At 38.8% G+C, this 27,050-nt stretch overlaps 1 protein-coding gene across 1 annotated transcript in view; it reads right to left on the bottom strand.

The window, feature by feature from the left end:
* LOC128246567 (uncharacterized) overlaps nt 1-24,913 on the bottom strand; it is a 116,732-nt gene extending 91,819 nt beyond the window's left edge. The window contains exon 1 of the mRNA XM_052964829.1: nt 24,775-24,913. Within this exon, the coding sequence (XP_052820789.1) occupies nt 24,775-24,829 (55 nt within the window). The 5' untranslated portion in view covers nt 24,830-24,913. The remainder of the gene's footprint in view (nt 1-24,774) is intronic.
* Between the last annotated feature and the right edge of the window lie 2,137 nt (nt 24,914-27,050).

A 27,050-nucleotide genomic window follows, 5' to 3' on the forward strand; every position in this document is an offset into this window, starting at 1 on the left:
CGATGGTGGGTTTACTAGTATCGATGGTGGGTTTACTAGTCTCGATGGTGGGTTATCTAGTCTCGATGGTATGTGTACTCGTCTCAATGGTAGGAAATAAATTGGAAAAGATGTACATTTGGTAAATTATTTTGAACGTACACTTATTAAGATTTGTGGCGCAAACATTATTGGAACGATTCCAAAACTTACATGTCTTGAACATGTCCGAGTGATTTGCATTTTTTCTTTAACCCTTTAAAATGTTAGGAGGCATATTTAAAAAATGTATCAAGAAGTTGAAGAGCAGACTTATTTACTTACGTTGATTCCTAAGAGGCCCTTTTATTTCAATTAGAAAAGGAAAAAAAATGGCAAGCCGAAATAAAAACCACAATTAATCAATGAGGGGTCATTTTTGTTTTAGATGAGTCTGTTCATCATTTTCTTAAGTAACAATAAAAATCTCAATTCGAGGGAAACAGACCAGAAATTTAATGGAAAAAATGTTCCCAGTGTTTTGTGTAACGAGGTGTGTATGCTTCATCGAGTCTTCACGTTTTGAATACATTGTAGTTGGTATTGGTGGTCGTGTTGCTGTTGGTGCTTCTGCTATATTGTATTTGGTTTATATTGATGGTGTAGCTGGTTGTGGTGGTGTTTCTGATACATTGTAGGTGGTGTTAGCGGTGGTGGAATTGATAGTTGTGGTTCTGATACATTGTATTCGGTGTTGATGTTGGAGGTGATGGTTGTGGTTCTTATACATTGTATTTGGTGTTGATGGTTGAGTTGATGGTTGTGATTCTGATACATTGTATTTGGTGTTCATGGTGGAGTTGATGGTTGTGGTTCTTATACATTGTATTTGGTGTTGATGGTGGAGTTGATGGTTGTGGTTCTGATACATTGTATTTGGTGTTGATGGTGGAGTTGATGATTGTGGTTCTTATACATTGTATTTGGTGTCGATGGTGGAGTTGATGGTTGTGGTTCTTATACATTGCATTTGGGGTTCTTATACATTGTATTTGGTGTTGATGGTTGAGTTGATGGTTGTCATTCTGATACATTGTATTTGGTGTTGATGGTGGAGTTGATGGTTGTGATTCTGATACATTGTATTTGGTGTTGATGGTGGAGTTGAAGATTGTGGTTCTTATACATTGTATTTGGTGTTGATGGTTGGGTTGATGGTTGTGCTTCTGATACATTGTATTTGGTGTTGATGGTGGAGTTGATGGTTGTGATTCTGATACATTGTATTTGGTGTTGATGGTGGAGTTGATGGTTGTGGTTCTTATACATTGTATTTGGTGTTGATGGTGGAGTTGATGGTTGTGGTTCTGATACATTGTATTTGGTGTTGATGGTGGAGTTGATGGTTGTGGTTCTTATACATTGTATTTGGTGTTGATGGTGGAGTTGATGGTTGTGGTTCTTATACATTGTATTTGGTGTTGATGTTGGAGGTGATGGTTGTGCTTCTGATACATTGTATTTGGTGTTGATGTTGGAGTTGATGGTTGTGGTTCTTATACATTGTATTTGGTGTTGATGGTTGAGTTGATGGTTATGATTCTGATACATTGTATTTGGTGTTGATGGTGGAGTTGATGGTTGTGATTCTGATACATTGTATTTGGTGTTGATGGTGGAGTTGATGATTGTGGTTCTTATACATTGTATTTGGTGTTGATGGTTGGGTTGATAGTTGTGCTTCTGATACATTGTATTTGGTGTTGATGGTGGAGTTGATGGTTGTGATTCTGATACATTGTATTTGGTGTTGATGGTTGAGTTGATGGTTGTGATTCTGATACATTGTATTTGGTGTTGATGGTTGAGTTGATGGTTGTGATTCTGATACATTGTATTTGGTGTTGATGGTTGAGTTGATGGTTGTGATTCTGATACATTGTATTTAGTGTTGATGGTGGAGTTGATGGTTGTGATTCTGATACATTGCATTTGGTGTTGATGGTTGGAGTTGATGGTTGTGATTCTGATACATTGTATTTGGTGTTGATGGTTGGGTTGATGGTTGTGCTTCTGATACATTGTATTTGGTGTTGATGTTGGAGTTGATGGTTGTAATTCTGATACATTGTTTTTGGTGTTGATGGTGGTGTTGATGGTTGTGATTCTGATACATTGTATTTAGTGTTGAAGTTGGAGTTGATGGTTGTGATTCTGATACATTGAATTTGGTGTTGATGGTGGTGTTGATGGTTGTGATTCTGACACATTGTATTTGGTGTTGATGGTGGAGTTGATGGTTGTGATTCTGATACATTGTATTTGGTGTTGATGTTGGAGTTGATGGTTGTGCTTCTGATACATTGTATTTGGTGTTGATGGTGGAGTTGATGGTTGTGATTCTGATACATTGTATTTGGTGTTGATGTTGGAGTTGATGGTTGTGATTCTGATACATTGTATTTGGTGTTGATGTTGGAGTTGATGGTTGTGATTCTGATACATTGTATTTGGTGTTGATGTTGGAGTTGATGGTTGTGATTCTGATACATTGTATTTGGTGTTGATGTTGGAGTTGATGGTTGTGATTCTGATACATTGTATTTGGTGTTGATGGTTGGGTTGATGGTTGTGCTTCTGATACATTGTATTTGGTGTTGATGTTGGAGTTGATGGTTGTGGATCTGATACATTGTATTTGGTGTTGATGGTGGTGTTGATGGTTGTGGATCTGATACATTGTATTTGGTGTTGATGTTGGAGTTGATGGTTGTGATTCTGATACATTGTATTTAGTGTTGATGTTGGAGTTGATGGTTGTGGATCTGATACATTGTATTTAGTGTTGATGTTGGAGTTGATGGTTGTGATTCTGATACATTGTATTTGGTGTTGATGGTTGAGTTGATGGTTGTGATTCTGCTACATTGTATTTGGTGTTGATGGTTGAGTTGATGGTTGTGATTCTGATACATTGTATTTGGTGTTGATGGTTGAGTTGATGGTTGTGATTCAGATACATTGTATTTGGTGTTGGTGGTGGAGTTGATGGTTGTGGATCTGATACATTGTATTTAGTGTTGATGGTGGAGTTGATGGTTGTGATTCTGATACATTGTATTTGGTGTTGATGGTTGAGTTGATGGTTGTGATTCTGATACATTGTATTTGGTGTTGATGATTGAGGTGATGGTTGTGGTTCTTATACATTGTATTTGGTGTTGATGGTGGAGTTGATGGTTATGATTCTGATACATTGTATTTGGTGTTGATGGTTGAGTTGATGGTTGTGATTCTGATACATTGTATTTGGTGTTGGTGGTGGAGTTGATTGTTGTGTTTCTTATACATTGTATTTGGTGTTGATGGTGGAGTTGATGGTTGTGGCTGATACATTATACATGGTGTTGGTGGTGGAGTTGATGGTTGTGTTTTTTAAACATTGTATTTGGTGTTGGTGGTGGAGTTGATGGTTGTTGTTGTCGTACATTGTATTTGGTGATGATGGTGGAGTCGATGGTTGTGATTCTGATACATTGTATTTGGTGTTGGTGTTGAGTTGAAGGTTGTGGATCTGATACATTGTATTTGGTGTTGATGGTTGAGTTGATGGTTGTGATTCGGATACATTGTATTTGGTGTTGGTGGTTGAGTTGATGGTTGTGATTCTTATACATTGTATTTGGTGTTGGTGGTGGATTTGATGGTTGTGATTCTGATACATTGTATTTGGTGTTGATGGTGGAGTTGATGGTTGTGATTCTGATACATTGTATTTGGTGTTGGTGGTGGATTTGATGGTTGTGATTCTGATACATTGTATTTGGTGTTGATGGTGAAGTTAATGGTTGTGTTTCGGAGTTGATGGTTGTGGATCTGATACATTGTATTTGGTGTTGGTGGTGGTGTTGATGGTTGTGATTCTGATACATTGTATTTGGTGTTGATGGTGGAGTTGATGGTTGTGATTCTGATACATTGTATTTGGTGTTGATGGTTGAGTTGATGGTTGTGATTCTGGTACATTGTATTTGGTGTTGATGTTGGAGTTGATGGTTGTGATTCTGATACATTGTATTTGGTGTTGATGGTTAAGTTGATGGTTGTGATTCTGATACATTGTATTTGGTGTTGGTTGTGGAGTTGATGGTTGTGGATCTGATACATTGTGTTTGGTGTTGGTGGTTGAGTTGATGGTTGTGATTCTGATACATTGTATTTAGTGTTGGTAGTGGAGTTGATGACTGTGTTTCTCATACATTGTATTTGGTGTTGGTGGTTGAGTTGATGGTTGTGTTTCTCATACATTGTATTTGGTGTTGGTGGTGGAGTTGATGGTTGTGATTCTGTTACATTGTTTTTGGTGTTGGTGGTGGAGTTGATGGTTGTGATTCTGATACATTGTATTTGGTATTGGTGGTGGAGTTGATGGTTGTTGATCTGATACATTGTATTTGGTGTTGATGGTTTAGTTGATGGTTGTGATTCTGATACATTGTATTTAGTGTTGGTAGTGGAGTTGATGGTTGTGTCTCTCATACATTGTATTTTGTTGGTGGTTGATTTGATGGTTGTGTTTCTCATACATTGTATTTGGTGTTGATGGTTGAGTTGATGGTTGTGATTCTGATACATTGTATTTGGTGTTTGTGGTGAAGTTGATTGTTGTGATTCTGATACATTGTATTTGGTGTTGGTAGTGGAGTTAATGGTTGTGGATCTGATACATTGTATTCGGTGTTGGTGGTGGAGTTGATGGTTGTGTTTCTCATACATTGTATTTGGTGTTGGTGGTGGAGTTGATGGTTGTGTTTCTGATACAATTTACTTGGTGTTGGTGGTGAAGTTGATGGTTGTGGTTCTGAAACATTAAACATGGTGTTGGTGGTGAAGTTGATGGTTGTGGTTCTGGTACATTATACATTGTGTTGGTGGTGGAGTTGATGGTTGTGGTTCTGATACAATATACATGGTGTTGGTGGTGGAGTTGATGGTTGTGGTTCTGATACATTAAACATGGTGTTGGTGGTGGAGTTGATGGTTGTGGTGGTGTTTCTTATAGATTGTATTTGATGTTGGTGGTGGTGTTGCTGATTGTGGTAGTGTTTCTGATACAATGTATTTGGTGGTGGTAGTAGTGTTGATGGTTTTGGTAGCATTTCTGATACATTGTATTTGGTGTTGCTGGTGGAGTTAATGGTTGTGATTCTGATACAGTGTATTTGATGTCGGTGGTGGTGTTGCTGCTGGGCGGTCTGATACATTGTATTTGGTGTTGGTGATGGTGTTGCTGTTGGGGGTCTGATACATTGTATTTTGTGTCGGTGGTGGTGCTGCTGCTGGCGGTTCTAAAACTTTTTATTTGGTGTCGGTGGTGGTGTTGCTGTTGGCAGTTCTGATACAATGTTTTTGGTGTTAGTGGTGGTGTTGCTGGTGGTGTTGGTGGTTCTGAATCATAGTCATATTGTGTTTAACCAATAACATCTAATCAAGCAAATCTTTAAAAATGAAGGATTAGCTATGAAGTTTTTGGGTCCTGTATATAATACATGTATTTATTATCGGAATTGATAATGTTAAAATATGGTTATGGGGTAGTTTGGAGTGGGGTCTGATTTTCATTTCACTCATGGAAAGAACACTGATTTGGAAAATCATTCGATTAGCAAGTGGGGTGCAGTAAACATCGAACTCATGTATAACATTTTATTATTACAAGATAGAATATAAATGGAAGTGTTATATGTTATCATCAATTGTCTAATATATGATATAATGAACCAGAGGACAAGTTTCACTTTATTTTTAAATGTACACCGTATGTTCTGTTAAGACAGATTTATTTTAAACGTTATTATAGAGTTAGACCTATCATTTTAAACTTGAGCAGCTGTATAATACACATTAAACTAAATCTGAATCATTTATTTAAGGTAAATATATATCGTAAGCATTTAAGATTCGCTTAATGCCAGTGATGAACAGATGCATAGTAATATGTAGAAGTTTACGTTACCATTTAGAATATCAAAGTCATTTTAACCCTCGTGTTAAGATACCTGATACAAAATGTGTCATGTTAGTAAGTCATATCATTGAGGGCTTTCAGTGGCATTGATCCTGGACATTACTTCGAATGTAAGAACATTGAGCCAACTATGGCTACCAATTCAGAGGAATCAGTACATGTGTAAATGTTTTTAATTGTTATTATGTATAAAATTAAAATAACAGACCTGTATTGTTTTGTTTGCTTATTTCACTTAAGGGTAAGATAATAAATATTTTATTTGGGCATAAATGGAATGCAATAGAAAACATAACATTGGATGCAGATCAGGAACTGTGACCGCAGCGGGAAACGTTTCCTTGTAACGACATTAGTATCTCCCTTGCCTTGCATTATTTGCTAGGTTTACTGGTCTGAATACAAATACTGTATATATAATAATTCGAGTTGTAGGTAACCGTTTGGTCTCTTTTAAGGATTGGTTTGGCCATACATTAACTTCAAACTTGGCCAAAGGTTTTGTCACTGTAGTTTCAAATGTTGTATTATATTATGTAAGAAAACATCACACTGACTGTAAAGAACATGAAATGACAAAAACAACCACTGCATAAGACACAAGACCTTATGGTATCACAGAGACGAATACAACCACAACATAAGACACAAGACCTTATGGTATCACAGAGACGAATACAACCACAACATAAGACACAAGACCTTATGGTATCACAGAGACGAATACAACCACAACATCAGACACAAGTCCTTATGGTATCACAGAGACGAATACAACCACAACATAAGACACAAGACCTTATGGTATCACAGAGACGAATACAACCACAACATAAGACACAAGACCTTATGGTATCACAGAGACGAATACAACCACAACATAAGACACAAGACCTTACGGCCTGTCACAGACACAAATACAACCACAACATAAGACACAAGACCTTATGGTATCACAGAGACGAATACAACCACAACATAAGACACAAAAAGTCCTTATGGTATCACAGAGACGAATACAACCACAACATAAGACACAAGACCTTATGGTATCACAGAGACGAATACAACCACAACATCAGACACAAGACCTTATGGTATCACAGAGACGAATACAACCACAACATAAGACACAAGACCTTATGGTATCACAGAGACGAATACAACCACAACATAAGACACAAGTCCTTATGGTATCACAGAGACGAATACAACCACAACATAAGACACAAGACCTTACGGCCTGTCACAGACACAAATACAACCACAACATAAGACACAAGACCTTATGGTATCACAGAGACGAATACAACCACAACATAAGACACAAGTCCTTATGGTATCACAGAGACGAATACAACCACAACATAAGACACAATACCTTATGGTATCACAGAGACGAATACAACCACAACATCAGACACAAGACCTTATGGTATCACAGAGACGAATACAACCACAACATAAGACACAAGACCTTATGGTATCACAGAGACGAATACAACCACAACAAAAGACACAAGTCCTTATGGTATCACAGAGACGAATACAACAACAACATAAGACACAAGACCTTATGGTATCACAGAGACGAATACAACCACAACATAAGACACAAGACCTTACGGCCTGTCACAGACACAAATACAACCACAACATAAGACACAAGACCTTACGGCCAGTCACAGAGACGAATACAACCACAACATAAGACACAAGACCTTACGGCCTGTTACAGACACGAATACAACCGCAACATCAGACACAAGACAGTATGGCCTGTGACAGACACGAATACAACCGCAACATAAGACACAAGACAGTATGGTCTGTGACAGACACGAATACAACCACAACATAAGACACAAGACTGTACGGCCTGTGACAGACACAAATACAATCGCAACATAAGACACAAGACAGTATGGCCTGTCACAGAGACAAATACAATCACAACATAAGACACAAGACTGTACGGCCTGTGACAGACACAAATACAACCGCAACATAAGACACAAGACCTTACGGCCTGTTACAGACACGAATACAACCGCAACATCAGACACAAGACAGTATGGCCTGTTACAGACACGAATACAACCGCAACATAAGACACAAAACAGTATGGTCTGTGACAGACACGAATACAACCACAACATAAGACACAAGACTGTACGGCCTGTGACAGACACAAATACAATCGCAACATAAGACACAAGACAGTATGGCCTGTCACAGAGACAAATACAATCACAACATAAAACACAAGACTGTACGGCCTGTGACAGACACAAATACAACCGCAACATAAGACACAAGACCTTATGGTATCACAGAGACGAATACAACCGCAACATAAGACACAAGACCTTACGGCCTGTCACAGAGACAAATACAACCACAACATAAGACACAAAACAGTATGGCCTGTGACAGACACAAATACAACCGCAACATAAAACACAATACCCTATGGTATCACAGAGACAAATACAATCACAACATAAGACATAAGACCTTACGGCCTGTCACAGAGACGAATACAACCACAACATCAGACACAAGACCTTATGGTATCACAGAGACGAATACAACCACAACATAAGACACAAGACTTTACGGCCTGTCACAGAGACAAATACAACCACGACATAAGACACAATACCTTACGGCCTGTTACAGACACGAATACAACCACAACATAAGACACAAGACCTTACGGCCTGTGACAGACACGAATACAACCACAACATAAGACCTTACGGCCAGTCACAGAGACAAATACAACCACAACATAAGACCTTACGGCCTGTGACAGACACGAATACAACCACAACATAAGACCTTACGGCCTGTCACAGACACGAATACAACCGCAACATAAGACACAAGACCTTACGGCCTGACACAGCCACAAATACAACCGCAACATAAGACACAAGACCTTACGGCATGTGACAGAGATGAATACAACCGCAACATAAGACACAAGACCTTACGGCCTGTGACAGACACGAATACAACCACAACATAAAGACACAAGACCTTACGGCCTGTTACTGACACGAATACAACCACAACATAAGACACAATACCTACGGCTCTCACAGACACGAATACAACAACAACATAAGACCTTACGGCATGTGACAGACACGAATACAACCGCAACATAAGACACAAGACCTTACGCCATGTGACAGAGATGAGTACAACCGCAACATAAGACACAAGACCTTACGGCCTGTCACAAACACGAATACAACCACAGCATAAGACACAAGACTGTACGGCCTGTCACAGACACGAATACAACCACAACATAAGACACAAGACCTTACGGCCTGTCACAGACACGAATACAACAACAACATAAGACCTTACGGCATGTGACAGACACGAATACAACCGCAACATAAGACACAAGACCTTACGCCATGTGACAGAGATGAGTACAACTGCAACATAAGACACAAGACCTTACGGCCTGTCACAAACACGAATACAACCACAGCATAAGACACAAGACTGTACGGCCTGTCACAGACACGAATACAACCACAACATAAGACACAAGACCTTACGGCCTGTCACAGACACGAATACAACGACAAAATAAGTCACAAGACCTTACGGCCTCTCACAGAGACGTATTCAACCACAATTTAAGACACAAGACCTTACGGCCTGTCACAGACACGAATACAACCACAACATAAGACACACATAAGACCTTACGGCCTGTTACAGACACGAATACAACCACATCATAAGACACAAGACCTTACGGCCTGTGACAGACACGAATACAACCACGACATAAGACACAATACCTTACGGCCTGTTATAGACACGAATACAACCACAACATAAGACACAAGACCTTACGGCCTGTCACAGACACGAATACAACCACAACATAAGACCATACGGAAATACTCGGCCATTTTCCATCGAAAACAACCTCGGATGTGTACTGGTACATTAGTAAAAGTAGTTCGTAAAATTTTAAATAAAAATATTAATTTATTGAAGTGTCAAAACGTGAATTTTGTATTACTCAGTTTAAATCGATTGCCCGTCAACTGTATAATTGCATAAATAATTAAGATTCACAAGAGTAAAGTAACCAAGTTTAAGTGCTAAATTAAAATAACTACGCGATCAACTGGCAACGTTGTTTAATGTTAAGATTTCTGACATTTTACACCGTCCATATACACACGACGTTGTTTTCGAAGGAAAATGGCCGAGGTGTTCCGAATTGTGACAAAGCAAACTATAAATAAGCTTTTTTTGTTAATACACAACAGTAGTTGTTACTGAAAATACACAACAATGTTGTAAATGTCTCTTTGGTGTTTTTACTTAAGAACTTACGGAAAGATTTGTGCTTGAAGCATTAATTTTGCCATTATTGGCGAAATGACAATAATACTTTTAATACACTGGTAAACCCTATAAGTCGATACTATTCCTCAGGGAAATAACCACTTGATGAATACGTATGTTGTAACAGATAGAGTGAATCAAATCACTGAAAGTGCTGAATGTGGCAATACCATGATTATATCGATGGTTTGTTGACTTTAAGCGAAAATAATATTGTCTTGAAACATAAAACCTTGTAAAACCTTTGGCTAAAATGGCAACGTCAATATTTAAAAATTGCGATCATATGAAATTTTTGACTGAGTACGACATTTAGCCAACCGTGTTATTCTGGTCTTGGTACAATATCCAGTGTCGGTGTTATTCTGGTCTTGGTACAATATCCAGTGTCGGTGTTATTCTGGTCTTGGTTCAGTGTCCTGTGTAGGTGTTATTCTGAGCTGTGTACAGTGTCGTGTGTCGGTGTTATTCCGGTCTGTGTACAGTGTCCTGTGTTGGTGTTATTCCGGTCTGTGTACAGTGTCCTGTGTCGGTGTTATTCGTGTCTGTGTACAGTGTCGTGTGTGGGTGTTATTCCGGTCTGTGTACAGTGTCATGTGTCGGTGTAATTCCGGTCTGGGTACAGTGTCGTGTGTTGGTGTTTATCTGGTCAGGGAACAGTGTCGTGTGTCGGTGTTATTCTGGTCTGTGTACAGTGTCGTGTGTCGTTGTTATTCTGGTCTGTGTACAGTGTCGTATGTCGGTGTTATTCTTGTCATTGTACTGTGTCGTGTGTCGGTGTTATTCCGGTCTGGGTACAGTGTCGTGTGTCGGTGTTATTCCGGTCTGTGTACAGTGTCGTGTGTCGGTGTTATTCCGGTCTGTGTACAGTGTCGTGTGTCGGTGTTATTCCGGTCTGTGTACACTGTCGTGTGTCGGTGTTATTCCGGTCTAGGTACAGTGTCGTGTGTCGGTGTTATTCTGGTCTGTGTACAGTGTCGTGTCTCGGTGTTATTCTGGTCATCGTACAGTGACCTGTGTCGGTGTTAATCTTTTCTGGGTACACCGTCGTGTGTCGTTGTTAGATTGATCTTGGTACAGTGTCCTGTGTCGATGTTGTTCTGGTCTGGGTATAGTTTCCTGTGTCGGTGTTATTTCGGTCTGGGTAAGGTGTCGTGTGTCGGTGTTATTCCGGTCTATGTACAGTGTTCTGTGTCGGTGTTGTTCTGGTCTATGTACAGTGTCCTGTGTCGGTGTTATTCTGGTCTATGTACATTGTCCTGTGTCGGTGTTATTCCGGTCTATGTACAGTGTCCTGTGTCGGTGTTATTCCGGTCTATGTACAGTGTCCTGTGTCGGTGTTGTTCTGGTCTATGTACAGTGTCCTGTGTCGGTGTTATTCCGGTCTATGTACAGTGTCCTGTGTCGGTGTTATTCCGGTCTATGTACAGTGTCCTGTGTCGGTGTTATTCTGGTCTATGTAAAGTGTCCTGTGTCGGTGTTGTTCTGGTCTGGGTAAAGTTTCCTGTGTCGGTGTTATTTCGGTCTGGGTAAGGTGTCGTGTGTCGGTGTTATTCCGGTCTATGTACAGTGTCGTGTTTCGGTGTTTTTCCGGTTTGTGTACAGTTTCGTGTGTCGGTGTTAGTCTTATCCGGGTACAGTGTCCTGTGTCGGTGTTATACCGGGTTCGGTACAGTGTCCTGTATCCGTGTTATTACGGTCTGTGTACAGTGTCGTGCGTCGGTGTTATTCCGGTCTGATAACAAAGTCGTTTCAGGTGTTTGATTTCGGTCATGGTACAGTGTCGTGTGTTATTCTGTTCTGTGTACACTGTTCTGTGTCGGTGTAATTCTGGTCTGGTGACAGTGTCCTGTGTCGGTGTTATTCTGGTCTGTGTACAGTTTACTGTATCGGTGTTATTCCGGTCTGGGTACAGTGTCGTGTGTCGGTGTGATTCTTATCTGGGTAGATTGTCGTGTGTCGGTGTTATTCTTGTCTGGGTACAGTGTCGTGTGGCGGTGTTATTCTTGTCTGTGTACAGTGTCGTGAGGCGGTGTTATTCTTGTCTGTGTACAGTGTCGTGTGTCGGTGTTATTCCGGTCTGGGTATAGTGTCGTGTGTCGGTGTTATTCCGGTCCGGGTAGAGTGTCGTGTGTCGGTGTTATTCTTGTCTGGGCACAGTGTCGTGTGTCGGTGTTTTTCGGTTCTCTGTATAGTGTCTTGTGTCGGTGTTATTCTGGTCTGGGTACAGTGTCGTGTGTCGGTGTTATTCTGGTCTGGATACAGTGTCCTGTGTCGGTGTTATTTTGGTCTGGGTACAGTGCCCTGTGTCGGTGTTATTCTGGTCTGTGTACAGTGTCGTGTGTCGGTGTTATTCCGGTCTGTGTACAGTGTCGTGTGTCGGTGTTATTCCGGTCTGTGTACACTGTCGTGTGTCGGTGTTATTCCGGTCTAGGTACAGTGTCGTGTGTCGGTGGTATTCTGGTCTGTGTACAGTGTCGTGTCTCGGTGTTATTCTGGTCATCGTACAGTGACCTGTGTCGGTGTTAATCTTTTCTGGGTACACTGTCGTGTGTCGTTGTTAGATTGATCTTGGTACAGTGTCCTGTGTCGGTGTTGTTCTGGTCTGGGTATAGTTTCCTGTGTCGGTGTTATTTTGGTCTGGGTAAGGTGTCGTGTGTCGGTGTCATTCCGGTCTATGTACAGTGTCCTGTGTCGGTGTTGTTCTGGTCTATGTACAGTGTCCTGTGTCGGTGTTATTCTGGTCTATGTACAGTGTCCTGTGTCGGTGTTATTCCGGTCTATGTACAGTGTCCTGTGTCGGTGTTATTCTGGTCTATGTACAGTGTCCTGTGTCGGTGTTGTTCTGGTCTATGTACAGTGTCCTGTGTCGGTGTTATTCCGGTCTATGTACAGTGTCCTGTGTCGGTGTTATTCCGGTCTATGTACAGTGTCCTGTGTCGGTGTTATTCTGGTCTATGTACAGTGTCCTGTGTCGGTGTTGTTCTGGTCTGGGTATAGTTTCCTGTGTCGGTGTTATTTCGGTCTGGGTAAGGTGTCGTGTGTCGGTGTTATTCCGGTCTATGTACAGTGTCGTGTTTCGGTGTTTTTCCGGTTTGTGTACAGTTTCGTGTGTCGGTGTTAGTCTTATCCGGGTACAGTGTCCTGTGTCGGTGTTATACCGGGTTCGGTACAGTGTCCTGTATCCATGTTATTACGGTCTGTGTACAGTGTCGTGCGTCGGTGTTATTCCGGTCTGATAACAAAGTCGTTTCAGGTGTTTGATTTCGGTCATGGTACAGTGTCGTGTGTTATTCTGTTCTGTGTACACTGTTCTGTGTCGGTGTAATTCTGGTCTGGTGACAGTGTCCTGTGTCGGTGTTATTCTGGTCTGTGTACAGTTTACTGTATCGGTGTTATTCCGGTCTGGGTACAGTGTCGTGTGTCGGTGTGATTCTTATCTGGGTAGATTGTCGTGTGTCGGTGTTATTCTTGTCTGGGTACAGTGTCGTGTGGCGGTGTTATTCTTGTCTGTGTACAGTGTCGTGAGTCGGTGTTATTCTTGTCTGTGTACAGTGTCGTGTGTCGGTGTTATTCCGGTCTGGGTATAGTGTCGTGTGTCGGTGTTATTCCGGTCCGGGTAGAGTGTCGTGTGTCGGTGTTATTCTTGTCTGGGCACAGTGTCGTGTGTCGGTGTTTTTCGGTTCTCTGTATAGTGTCTTGTGTCGGTGTTATTCTGGTCTGGGTACAGTGTCGTGTGTCGGTGTTATTCTGGTCTGGATACAGTGTCCTGTGTCGGTGTTATTTTGGTCTGGGTACAGTGTCGTGTGTCGGTGTTATTCTGGTCTGTGTACAGTGTCGTGTGTCGGTGTTATTCCGGTCTGTGTACAGTGTCGTGTGTCGGTGTTATTCCGGTCTGTGTACACTGTCGTGTGTCGGTGTTATTCCGGTCTAGGTACAGTGTCGTGTGTCGGTGGTATTCTGGTCTGTGTACAGTGTCGTGTCTCGGTTTTATTCTGGTCATCGTACAGTGACCTGTGTCGGTGTTAATCTTTTCTGGGTACACTGTCGTGTGTCGTTGTTAGATTGATCTTGGTACAGTGTCCTGTGTCGGTGTTGTTCTGGTCTGGGTATAGTTTCCTGTGTCGGTGTTATTTTGGTCTGGGTAAGGTGTCGTGTGTCGGTGTCATTCCGGTCTATGTACAGTGTCCTGTGTCGGTGTTATTCTGGTCTATGTACAGTGTCCTGTGTCGGTGTTATTCCGGTCTATGTACAGTGTCCTGTGTCGGTGTTATTCCGGTCTATGTACAGTGTCCTGTGTCGGTGTTATTCTGGTCTATGTACAGTGTCCTGTGTCGGTGTTGTTCTGGTCTATGTACAGTGTCCTGTGTCGGTGTTGTTCTGGTCTATGTACAGTGTCCTGTGTCGGTGTTATTCCGGTCTATGTACAGTGTCCTGTGTCGGTGTTATTCCGGTCTATGTACAGTGTCCTGTGTCGGTGTTATTCCGGTCTATGTACAGTGTCCTGTGTCGGTGTTATTCTGGTCTATGTACAGTGTCCTGTGTCGGTGTTGTTCTGGTCTATGTACAGTGTCCTGTGTCGGTGTTATTCCGGTCTATGTACAGTGTCCTGTGTCGGTGTTATTCCGGTCTATGTACAGTGTCCTGTGTCGGTGTTATTCCGGTCTATGTACAGTGTCCTGTGTCGGTGTTGTTCTGGTCTGGGTATAGTTTCCTGTGTCGGTGTTATTTCGGTCTGGGTAAGGTGTCGTGTGTCGGTGTTATTCCGGTCTATGTACAGTGTCGTGTTTCGGTGTTTTTCCGGTTTGTGTACAGTTTCGTGTGTCGGTGTTAGTCTTATCCGGGTACAGTGTCCTGTGTCGGTGTTATACCGGGTTCGGTACAGTGTCCTGTATCCATGTTATTACGGTCTGTGTACAGTGTCGTGCGTCGGTGTTATTCCGGTCTGATAACAAAGTCGTTTCAGGTGTTTGATTTCGGTCATGGTACAGTGTCGTGTGTTATTCTGTTCTGTGTACACTGTTCTGTGTCGGTGTAATTCTGGTCTGGTGACAGTGTCCTGTGTCGGTGTTATTCTGGTCTGTGTACAGTTTACTGTATCGGTGTTATTCCGGTCTGGGTACAGTGTCGTGTGTCGGTGTGATTCTTATCTGGGTAGATTGTCGTGTGACGGTGTTATTCTTGTCTGGGTACAGTGTCGTGTGGCGGTGTTATTCTTGTCTGTGTACAGTGTCGTGTGTCGGTGTTATTCCGGTCTGGGTATAGTGTCGTGTGTCGGTTTTATTCTGGTCTGGGTACAGTGTCGTGTGTCGGTGTTATTCTGGTCTGTGTACAGTTTCCTGTGTCGGTGTTATTCTGGTCTGTGTACAGTTTCCTGTGTTGGAGTTATTCTTGTCTTTGTTCAATAACCTGTGTCGGTGTTATTCTGGTGTAGGTACAGTGTCGTGTGTACAGTGTTCTGCTTGGTTGTTATTCTTGTCTTTGTTCAATGCACTATGTAGGTGTTATTCCGGTATGGGTACAGTGTTCTGGGTGTGCCTTATTCTGGTCCGTGTACATTGTCCTGCGTTTTTACGTACCTGATTCTGTAGAGTGTCCTGTGTTTTATTTGGCCTTGGTACAGAGTGCTATGTTGGTGCTATTCTCATTATGGATCTTCGCCATGTGTTAGTTTTATTCTTGACTTTATCATCCTGGGCGTATTTTTGTTTGTATCGAGGCTGTATATTAATACTTATTCCGATAACCTATGTAGTTGTAGTGTCATTAAATGGCATTAATCACTAAACTGGAAGTACACAGCCATGATGGCGTATTGCAAACACTTTCAAACCTTGAAAATTTTAAATACAATCCTGAAGTAATATTTCTAGAACACTCGTAAAGTATCGAGGCAAATTGATATCGATGCACTGTTAGTTGCATCTGATAAGCACTAATAGGCAACAAATTCATTTCCTAAAAGGTCAATCACTTGATAAATGTAACAGCAATAAAACAGCGCGACTGATTGCATTTATTTGGCGGCATCAATGATTGAATGTGCGATATTGTTCCATTTATTAGAGGGCAAACTGTTCCCTGGACGTCCCTGCGACGTTTACAATACTAAACACCTCATTACGATATTGTCTCGACGTTTTTAGAAATATTATGTGGCCATATTAGTCGAAAATAGGAGAATGAATTGTATAAAATTACGATATGAAATACTGTTGTCTCTCGAAACACAAAACCAAACCACACTAGAGCTAAAGGTACGGCAAACTACTTGTTTAAAATGAACTAACTTAACAGTTCTCAAAGACTTACATTCTAAAAGTTAAATGTTTACGACTTTGAACGTAACGATTTTATGGAAATGATAAAATGAAATTGAGCTCGTAACACGTGGACATTTAATGAACAGTTTGCCTCCGCAGATTTTGAGCCGTTTGATCCTTTGAAATTGTATACCTCCATGGAATTGTGTTTGCTGAAGACATTACCAAGATCATTTATTAATTTGAGTCTTATGACGGAGCGTTTGATGCAGTGTAACGTTCCTTCCCTAGCTAGCTCGGACACGCTACCTTAATTAAACTATTCTTGGACTGCATTGTCACAAAAATTTAGTATGAAATTAGTAATATATACAAGTGATTAACAATGATCGCTTACAAAACCAAATGATTGGAAATAATTAATATGGTTCAAAGAATCAATGTTCAATTATCCCAAAACCAAGAACGCACAAACAGAAACACTACAACACCTATGCTATAACATCAATCTCACAATATAACAGTGAAACCCGCAGTCCTAATTGTGTAGATTGTACGGGGAATTAAACCATTGTCCCTGTTCCGTCTGTATCGCAATCCAGGCTTACTAAGAGGCCAAAAAGAAACCCCACGGTTTGTCCGAACCTGGAAACTAGAAGCTGTAGCGCAATGCTTCACTTTAATTCTCATAGCCTCCAATAGTTCAGAACCCGCCCTAAACAGTACAAAAAGATACTTCAACGCTTCCCTATACATTAACTTGATGTTTTCACATCGGCGTCGAGACACGAACTAACTAATATTATGCATTTCGCTGCTTATATACCCTAACATCACGTGACCAAAATGGAATGATCCATTTTAACAAACCCTATGGGTGAAACCATAATATATAACTTACATTACAAACTAGTGGTGTCAAGTTCATCAATCTTCAGAAAAAGTAAAAGCTCATTAAAAATATAACTTCTTTCATACTATTTTATGATTTACTAACTAAGTTTAGACATGTAATACTAAAACCATAACATTAGTATCTAATACACGAAATCATCATAAAGAAGTAATAAGAAAACAGCGGAACTTGTAAAAAACAAATACTTTATAAATGTCACTAAAACAGAAATGTTTATTTTCCGGGCTCCGGACTACATGATTCAAGGAACATTACAGCAGTAGCAGTCTTCCGAGAATTGATAGGAACATATTAGGAATGTCCCAAATAGACTGATGGAGGTTTGATCAGTGTTACTATTGTTACGACCTAGCCCCGTGGTCCATCGACGTTATCAACTGTCCCTTTTAGGGTGACCAAGTATTTGAAGTGCTCCCCTCGTGACTGCCCCTCAGGTACTGGTAGCGAAACCTCTTACATTCGGAACTCCTCGGCCATTTTATCGAAAACAACCTCGGATGTATGCCGGTACATCAGTTGAAGTAGTCCGTAAATTTTTGAATAATATCATTAATTAAATGTAGTGTTTAAGAGTTGTATTCATTGCTCTAAGTTTAAATTGATTGCCAGTGAAGTGTATTATTGCAAACATGATTAAGATTCCCAAGAGTTAAGTCATAAAGTTTAACAACTAATTCAGATTACTACGCGATCTATTTGCAGCGGACTTAAACGTACCACTTTTTGAGTATGTAAACCGTCCAAATACATCCGAGGTTGTTTTTGAAAATAATGGCCGAGGAGCTCCGAATGAACCTCTTAATGGCAGTTAAATTTCATGTAGTCTAACCATTGCGAGTCAAAAACTAGTTCACCGGGAAGACAACTCAAATCGATGTTTACAAGTTTAATAAACGTTAAAAAATTGTACACCAGCGGAATAAATCATCATTTAAACATCAGAAGAAGAAAAGGTACAGTATGTAATCGCTGAGTAGACACATGATAACGCTATATCATCGTGTTGAATTTTATAAGTCCTTAAAACATTTATTTCCCGCTTATTTCCTATTTAATTCTTTTGGGATTTTCAGGGGTGTAGAAAATAATTCAAGTAGCAGGGAATATCCTAAAAGTAGGCGGGGGTCTGGGTGTCCTCCACCTGTTAGGGTCAAGGGGGCAACGCCCCTTGTGGGATGAATTTAAGCCTTTTTAACCAATAATCTAGTCTTCTGGTGCATGTTTATTTTGTAACAGGGAACCTTAACATAAATGTACTATAATATGATACTGAAACTGAGTACTATCCCCCCACCCACCGGTGAGGGCTAACTAATGAACCAAACTACTGTCAAATTCAGATTCAGGATAATATTATAACATTCCAGACCACATGCCTTGACATTTGCTAGCTATTTCCTCCTAATAATATATGTTATTTCTTCTCTACAAATTATATACTTTCACTGAATCACTATTAACCTCTGAAAATTAAACATCTAACTTCATTTTCCGTGGTTCTTTGTGACATTTAAAGCGTACTAAATTTCACCCAACGTACATGTAAAATTCATCAAAATAATGGATTATTTTTAGCAGTGACATCAGCGCAAGCTTGTTCATTTTGTTTGTTCATTTTGTTTACACCTGGTTAACACGTGTATATAAAATTTACTGTTGCGTAAATGGTAATAGGACTAACAGAAGGCCAGACACGCTCATGTTGCATACTTACTACGCTTTTTTGTGTCTGGAAAAAAATATTTATTCCACCCTCCATTGCTTCGCAAATCATTAATTTCAAAACATCCGCCGAGGGGGATGCGACTAATAAGGTCATGTATCGAGCTAATGTTATTGTATTCGGAACACTGGGAAACCCAAACCTAATACTTGAAAACATCCCAGAGGGGGATGCGACTAATGACGTCACGTTTCGAGCTAATGCTGTATTGTAGTCGGAACGCGCGGAAAGCAAAATAAACAATACCAACAATCAAGGTTTTAAACGGATGTAAACAGAACAGACATGACAAAAAATAACAGATTTTATTTTTGTTGATGCGGGGAAATTAGCCGGGTGGAGATGCTAAAGTAACCGGGTTATTTTACCGGCTCCCGGCCCATTTCTACACCCCTGGATTTTATCAAGGAAACAAATCATTCAAATCGTTTCATTTGTTATCGTTTTCCAGATAAATACCAAAATCAAATGCCAAAATGGACGAAACGCCCGAGAGTGAAATTCAGCTGAAATTGGTGAAAATGTTCTACTTTGAACAGTGAATTATTTGAATCTAGAAAAAAATATTAAATCTAGAATGCTTAGACCAAGTTGAGATTGAGATCTTAGATGTCAACGCAGTGCATAGACCTATACACTATATGGATATGCACGATACACCGTGACAGTACATACACTGGCGTTATATTCTATAATTGCTAGGTGGGTCTCGGGGCATGCCCCCTCAGAATATTTTGAAAAACATGGTGCATTCTGGGCGCTCTGAGGTGCTTTATTTTGTACTGGAAAATATAAATGACATTTAAAGGATCATGTAGTCAAGTATGCATACTGCAACTTTGGCTGATTTTTTTTATGTTTTTATCAGAATCATGTGGATTCATCCGCATACTAGTGTTATATGCAGCTTCACGCCTGGTATCTCAGACAGACATTTTTAGGCTTATGTAGATGTTTGCAAGGCAAGGCTTGGCAAACCAAAGCGCCTGTCGCATTATATTGGTTTCAAAGTGCTTTTGCATGTTGTTTGCAATTGTGCATTTTGCGCGACTGGTAAATATCTGCAATATAAAAACTTAAAATTCATTGATGCCTAGGTGACCAAATTTCAAAAAAATTCATTTCATTTGTCAAACATTGTGCCCCAAAAGCACATTTCACATAAGTATGTAGTTTCTTTACTTAAGGTCTATTATACTGTAATATAAAATATATTTAAAAACAGTAATTCTGGTAATTTTATTGCAAAATTTGACAAAGTAATTGGCAAAATGCAGAAATTTTCATTTTTTTTTCTAACAAATTTACCTAAAAATCATATTTTACAAAATACATAGTTTGTATATTTCAAGTATCTTATAATGTTATATAATATCTGTTTTAAAAAGTTATTTTGGTAATTTTATTGCAAAATTTGGCAGAGTTGATGCTAAGTCCAGAAATTCTCATTTTCATTTAACTTTTAAAACATTTTGCCCAAAAATTATATTTTGTACAATGTGAGTGTATTATACTTATAGTATATTAAATGTGGTGTCTGATATAACACAAAACCAACAAAAAAAAAGCATTTTTCTCCCATTTTTCATTTTCACTGGACAAAGAATAAATAGAGGTGATGAGGTGTTGAAACTCTGCTTCAACACCTCTCTATTCAAATAGAGAATAGTGCACGTCACCACCATGTATATAGACTATAACAGGGGTTCATATCTACAGATAGAGAATAGTCCACGCTACCACAATGTATATAGACTATAACAGAGGAGTTGAAGTAAAGTTTCAAAATCTACATTGCATAGAGAACAGAGGTGTTGAAGCACTGCTTCAACACCTCTGAGAATGAATAGAGTATAGCGCACGCTACCACAATGTATATAGACTATAACAGAGGAGTTGAAGTAAATCTTCATGATCTCTGGCTGTATACATTGTATAGAGAACAGGGGTGTTGAAGCACCGCTTCAACACCTCTTGACAATGAATAGAGTATAGTGCACGCTTCCACAATGTATATAGACTATAACAGAGGAGTTGAAGTAAATCTTCAAAACTCTGGCTGTATACATTGTATAGAGAACAGGGGTGTTGAAGCAGTGCTTCAACACCTCTTGACAATGAATAGAGTATAGTGCACGCTTCCACAATGTATATAGACTATAACAGAGGAGTTGAAGTAAATCTTCAAAATCTCTGGCTGTATACATTGTATAGAGAACAGGGGTGTTGAAGCACTGCTTCAACACCTCTTGACAATGAATAGAGTAGAGTGCACGCTTCCACAATGTATATAGACTATAACAGAGGAGTTGAAGTAAATCTTCAAAATCTCTGGCTGTATACATTGTATAGAGAACAGGGGTGTTGAAGCACTCAACACCTCTGAAAATGAATAGAATATAGTGCACAGTATATACTGGTATAGAATATAACGCCAATGTACGTACTGTCACGGTATATCGTCCATATCCATATAGTGTATAGGTCTATGCACTGCGTTGACATCTAAGATCTCAATCTGAACTTGGTCTAAGCATTCTAGATTTAATATTTGTTTCTAGATTCAAATAATTCACTGTTTTTCGTTTGTAAAATTTGATGTGTTTGATGGGAGAATCGGTTTTATAACTCCATAAACAATATATGTTTATAAAAAAAAAAACGAAATACGTGTGAAGATCAAACATATTTATATGGCACTGCATTCCCCAATTTCTCAAATAAGCCCTCATAATTGTGATATTAGATAAAATAACGAGTCATACTTATGTTTTATGAGAATATCCGTTCTTTTGCTCTACATCGGAAGTGTCATTGGCTCTTTTTATACACAGCTCCATAAAGAACTGGAGCCACTGTTTCGCAGTCGTGTAAAAGAAAGGTCACTTTTAGTTCATACAAGAACGTTGACAACACTTTTCATTAACACCTATCTACCGTTTCATATCGCCCATATTATTGAGGACATGGATGATATATATTAGGTTTACGTACAGCTTTTGAAACATGACATTGACGAGAATGCACCAGTAAAACAGAAACTCCCCAAATGAATCCCCGACCTCACATGAACTCTAGGTTCCGCGAACTGATTTACAAGACTCGTCAAGCAACACCTATAATCAGAACCTGGTGTAATATTTATATATCACACATACACACATAAGGAAAAAGTATTTTCTTCATATATATATATATATATATATATATATATATATATATATATATATATATATATATATATATATATATATATTACACCATATATATATATATATATATATATAATTTATAACATTGTTTTAAACAACTTCACTACTATACCATGCTTTAATTCGCATGTACATAACGCTACTAACACTTTTTGCTGTTTAAAACGTAAACTGTTATTATCCTAAATTTGTACTCTTTTTAATAACTAACCATTTTACAGTGATATGTTAACAAGCGGAACCGTGCGCGTGTGATTTGGCCGTACAGCCGATGTTATGTTGATGTTATCATTGTATACTGTGCACTAACCCATCTTACTTTTCAAAATTGTCTGCATGAATATAATTAGAAGCGCGTTCTTATGTCTAATTTCTAATTTTTGATATCATTTTACCCGCAAAAAATCTATTTAAAACTTTGTTTTTTTATAAGGAAATATTGACATTTCTTAATCGTCGAACAAGTAATCCAATTCTTGGCTTTATACCTGACATATGCGCTTCGGTAAACAAATAACGCTTACAAGATAGCCTTAACGATTTCATATTGCACAATGAACCACGTTCGAAGTCGAGCTGGAAAAGCACTATCCATAAAACCGTTCAACAGACAGAATTTACTTAAAAACGCTACATACTTTTAAGTGACAGAGTGACAGGGATTTTCGACTGATTAAAAATCTCCATAAACAAATTGAGCCATGTGCTGTGTGGCAGTCCGCAAATAATCGCTCATATTTGATGAACATGTCGGATCCGACTTAGCTTAAACAGATTCGACCCTTTTCAGAGATTTTGTTTAAGGAAACAATTACATACAAAATGAAGACTGTAAATCAATTGCCGTTACGCAAGTTCAGTTTTCGTTATGTACAAGATGCATTTAATGTATACAATACATTCGCTAGTGTTTAAATAATACTAAAACATTGGCATTTGTGGATGTATTGCGATAGATGATTATGTTAATAATATTATCATGGCCATACCCTCGTCTTTACTGTGTCACTACTATTGCGTTCGACTTGAACCCATTGTATACGGGTATGTTTTTTTCTCATGCCAATTCATGCAAAAAATAAGTATTTCTTCTTACATATTTAATCATGCTCATATATATTATATTGTGTTCAAATCTTCCTTGAGGAGAACATATTGAAAGAAATGAATGAATGAAAGGTCACCACTACATTGTTGTGTTTTGTTATTATAGCTCATTGAGCTAATGTTTCTTGTTTAGTTGTTATCACATACCGACTTTAAATAAAGATTGTTGTATTTTGTAAACAGGAACAAAGGAGTGTGATAAAGAGGTGTTCCGTATATAGGCCCAACCACTCAATATAGCAAATTAATCTATTTAATGAGAGGGTATCAAGCACAAAAGTCATACAAAACGCACAGTATATATATATATATATATATATATATATATATATATATAACATTGTTTAGATGAAGCGGCTCGTGTCTTGTTTTCATTAACACACAAAAAATGTCCTGTAAGACACCCTACATTTCTAGAATTGGTTTTCAACTATCTCTGATTGATGAAAGCCATAATTCGTAAGTACAGTCGATGTTCGCGTTTGCTTGTATATCGAGAGGATGTAAAACGTAAAATGTGGCAACGGGTGAGATTTTCACCAATCATGGTACAACCGTTCTTAGTTTGGTGTAGTTCTCCAGATGTTGAGTAATATTCCAACTGGATATGCGTATGGGTTAAACACCAACAAACACATCTCCTATATATTCTAAAGTCAATAGACTTATGTGGACGCGAAGTAACCCTGAGTTCTAGTGTTTCACACGCCCCAACCCCCAGACCGAGTGTACTAAAATTAAACAACGTTAGATAAAAAGTAACGTTTCTTATCATACAATTAAAACGGATGAACTTAACCACAATATTTTTGATAAAGTGACCACATCCTGTGCAGGAGTACAAGAGATGCGGTAAAAATGTAAACATTAAGAGATCCAGAATGTTTAGCACCTTTTTAAAATTATAAAAACTCGGCTTCAAAACTTATACAGATGGAAAGAAGCCAGTGGTCTGAGAGAGTAGAGAGAACATATGAAACAATGAGCTCTATTCCTAAAATGAAGATCTTAGAATTCTTTAAAAACAGCCAACACCACAGTCGAAATTATATATTTTTGCGAAAAAAGGAAAGATATGTATTACATATTTTCACTCAAATTTTTTTTCCTTGTCCGTCTTAGTAGTCACTTCCGAGAAGGTGTAATTTGCTATATGGAACAGTTCTAATTCTTACCTAAAAATGAAGCGAGAGTGGTGGTAAGAAAGGCCAGATACCAGATGTTGTCCATGAAGCTGCTGAAATGGGTAAATCCTAATTCGTTAGGTTTAAAACATCCTCCCTCGCTGAGAATAAACTATGTGGTCCATTGTCAGTGAAAAAAGATTGTAAATGCGTATACTTGTTGTAGAATCGATGTAAAAAGCGACGAAACACTTTCTACTCAAGCCGAAACAAATGTCTGCAGCCAACACAGTTAGTGTTTAATTATTGTAGGGAATAATCACTTGGATGAGAATGGATTCCCATATATTCACTGGTTTTTTCCGGACAATTTCGCTGGCAGACTACTGTTAATCACGGTTGTTTATCAGCTATAATGCATTTTATCTTATTAAATATGCCTCTGTTTCCTCCAAAATGTAATATCCTTATTTCCACGAATCTCGCAGCTCATTCCTGCCATCAATATTATGGCGACACAAATGTGGGATGCACGGTGATGTTAGCACTTGAGCGTACATTTCCGAGAATATTGGAGTGAACAGATTAGATGTCATTGTATTTCATAAACAATACATGATCTCTGGATCAATGTGGACATTCACCATTTCAGAAGCTTGTGCATGTTGAAGTAAATTGTAGAAAGTGTCATATGTACGATAGGTCATTTTAGAACCGTCATTTATATGTTTTCAGTGTTTCGACTAATTGTATTATATTCAGTTATTTTCATTGTTTCGTGCAAAGTACAATGGTTAAGGTAAACACTCTCACAAATATAGTGTAAACTACAGGATAAAGCCAAATACCACATTAAAAACGAAAGTCACCCATTTAAGGTACAATGCAGAGAAACAACAGACAAAACAATGCAAGTCACAAAATATACAAAACAACACAAACGCACAGTATACAAAACAACATAGAAACACAGTATACAAAACAACTTAGACACACAATATTTACAACATTATAGACACACAGTATAGCGTACATAAAACTCAGTGCGTACTCCACGAACGCAACATCAACGAAGCAGAAACGTGTGAGGACGTAACATATACGTGACATTTTCACATTTTTTTACCTTTCTCAAAAACCACGTCATTGTCGCGGTATACAGCACTACATGGACAAACAATATTCAAAACAACATAGACACACAGTATACAAAACAACATAGACACACCGTATACAAAACACCACAGACACACAATATATAAAAAAAGACACTCAGTATACTAAACACCACTGGCACACAGTATACAAAACAACATAGAGACACAATATACAAACAACATAGACACACACATTATACAAAACAACATAGACACACATTATACAAAACAACAGACGCACAATATACAAAACAACACAGACACACATTATACAAAACAACATAGACACACATTATACAAAACAACAGACGCACAATATTCAAAACAACACAGACACACATTATACAAAACAACATAGACACACAGTATGCAAAACAACACAGACACACATTATTCAAAACAACACAGACACACATTATAAAAAACAACACTGACACACATTATACAAAACAACATAGACACACATTATACAAAACAACAGACGCACAGTATACAAAACAACATAGATACACAGTATCCAAAACAACAGACGCACAGTATACAAAACAACATAGACACACAGTATACAAAACAACACAGACACACATTATACAAAACAACAGACGCACAGTATACAAAACAACATAGACACACAGTATACAAAACAACATAGACACACATTATACAAAACAACATAGACACACATTATACAAAACAAGAGACACACAGTGTACAAAACAACACAGACACACAGTATACAAAACAAACAGACACACAGTATACAAAACAACAGACGCACAGTATACAAAACAACACAGACACACAGTATACAAAACAAACAGACACACAGTATACAAAACAACAGACGCACAGTATACAAAACAACAGACGCACAGTATACAAAACAACAGACGCACAGTATACAAAACAACATAGACACACAGTATACAAAACAAACAGACACACAGTATACAAAACAACATAGACACACAGTAAACAAAACAACAGACACACAGTATACAAAACAACAGACACACAGTATACAAAACAACATAGACACACATTATACAAAACAACAGACGCACAGTATACAAAACAAACAGACACACAGTATACAAAACAACATAGACACACAGTATACAAAACAACAGACACACAGTATACAAAACAACAGATACACAGTATACAAAA

The sequence above is a fragment of the Mya arenaria genome, chromosome 9, assembly GCF_026914265.1.
Source record: "Mya arenaria isolate MELC-2E11 chromosome 9, ASM2691426v1".
In the NCBI taxonomy this organism is placed as follows: domain Eukaryota; kingdom Metazoa; phylum Mollusca; class Bivalvia; order Myida; family Myidae; genus Mya; species Mya arenaria.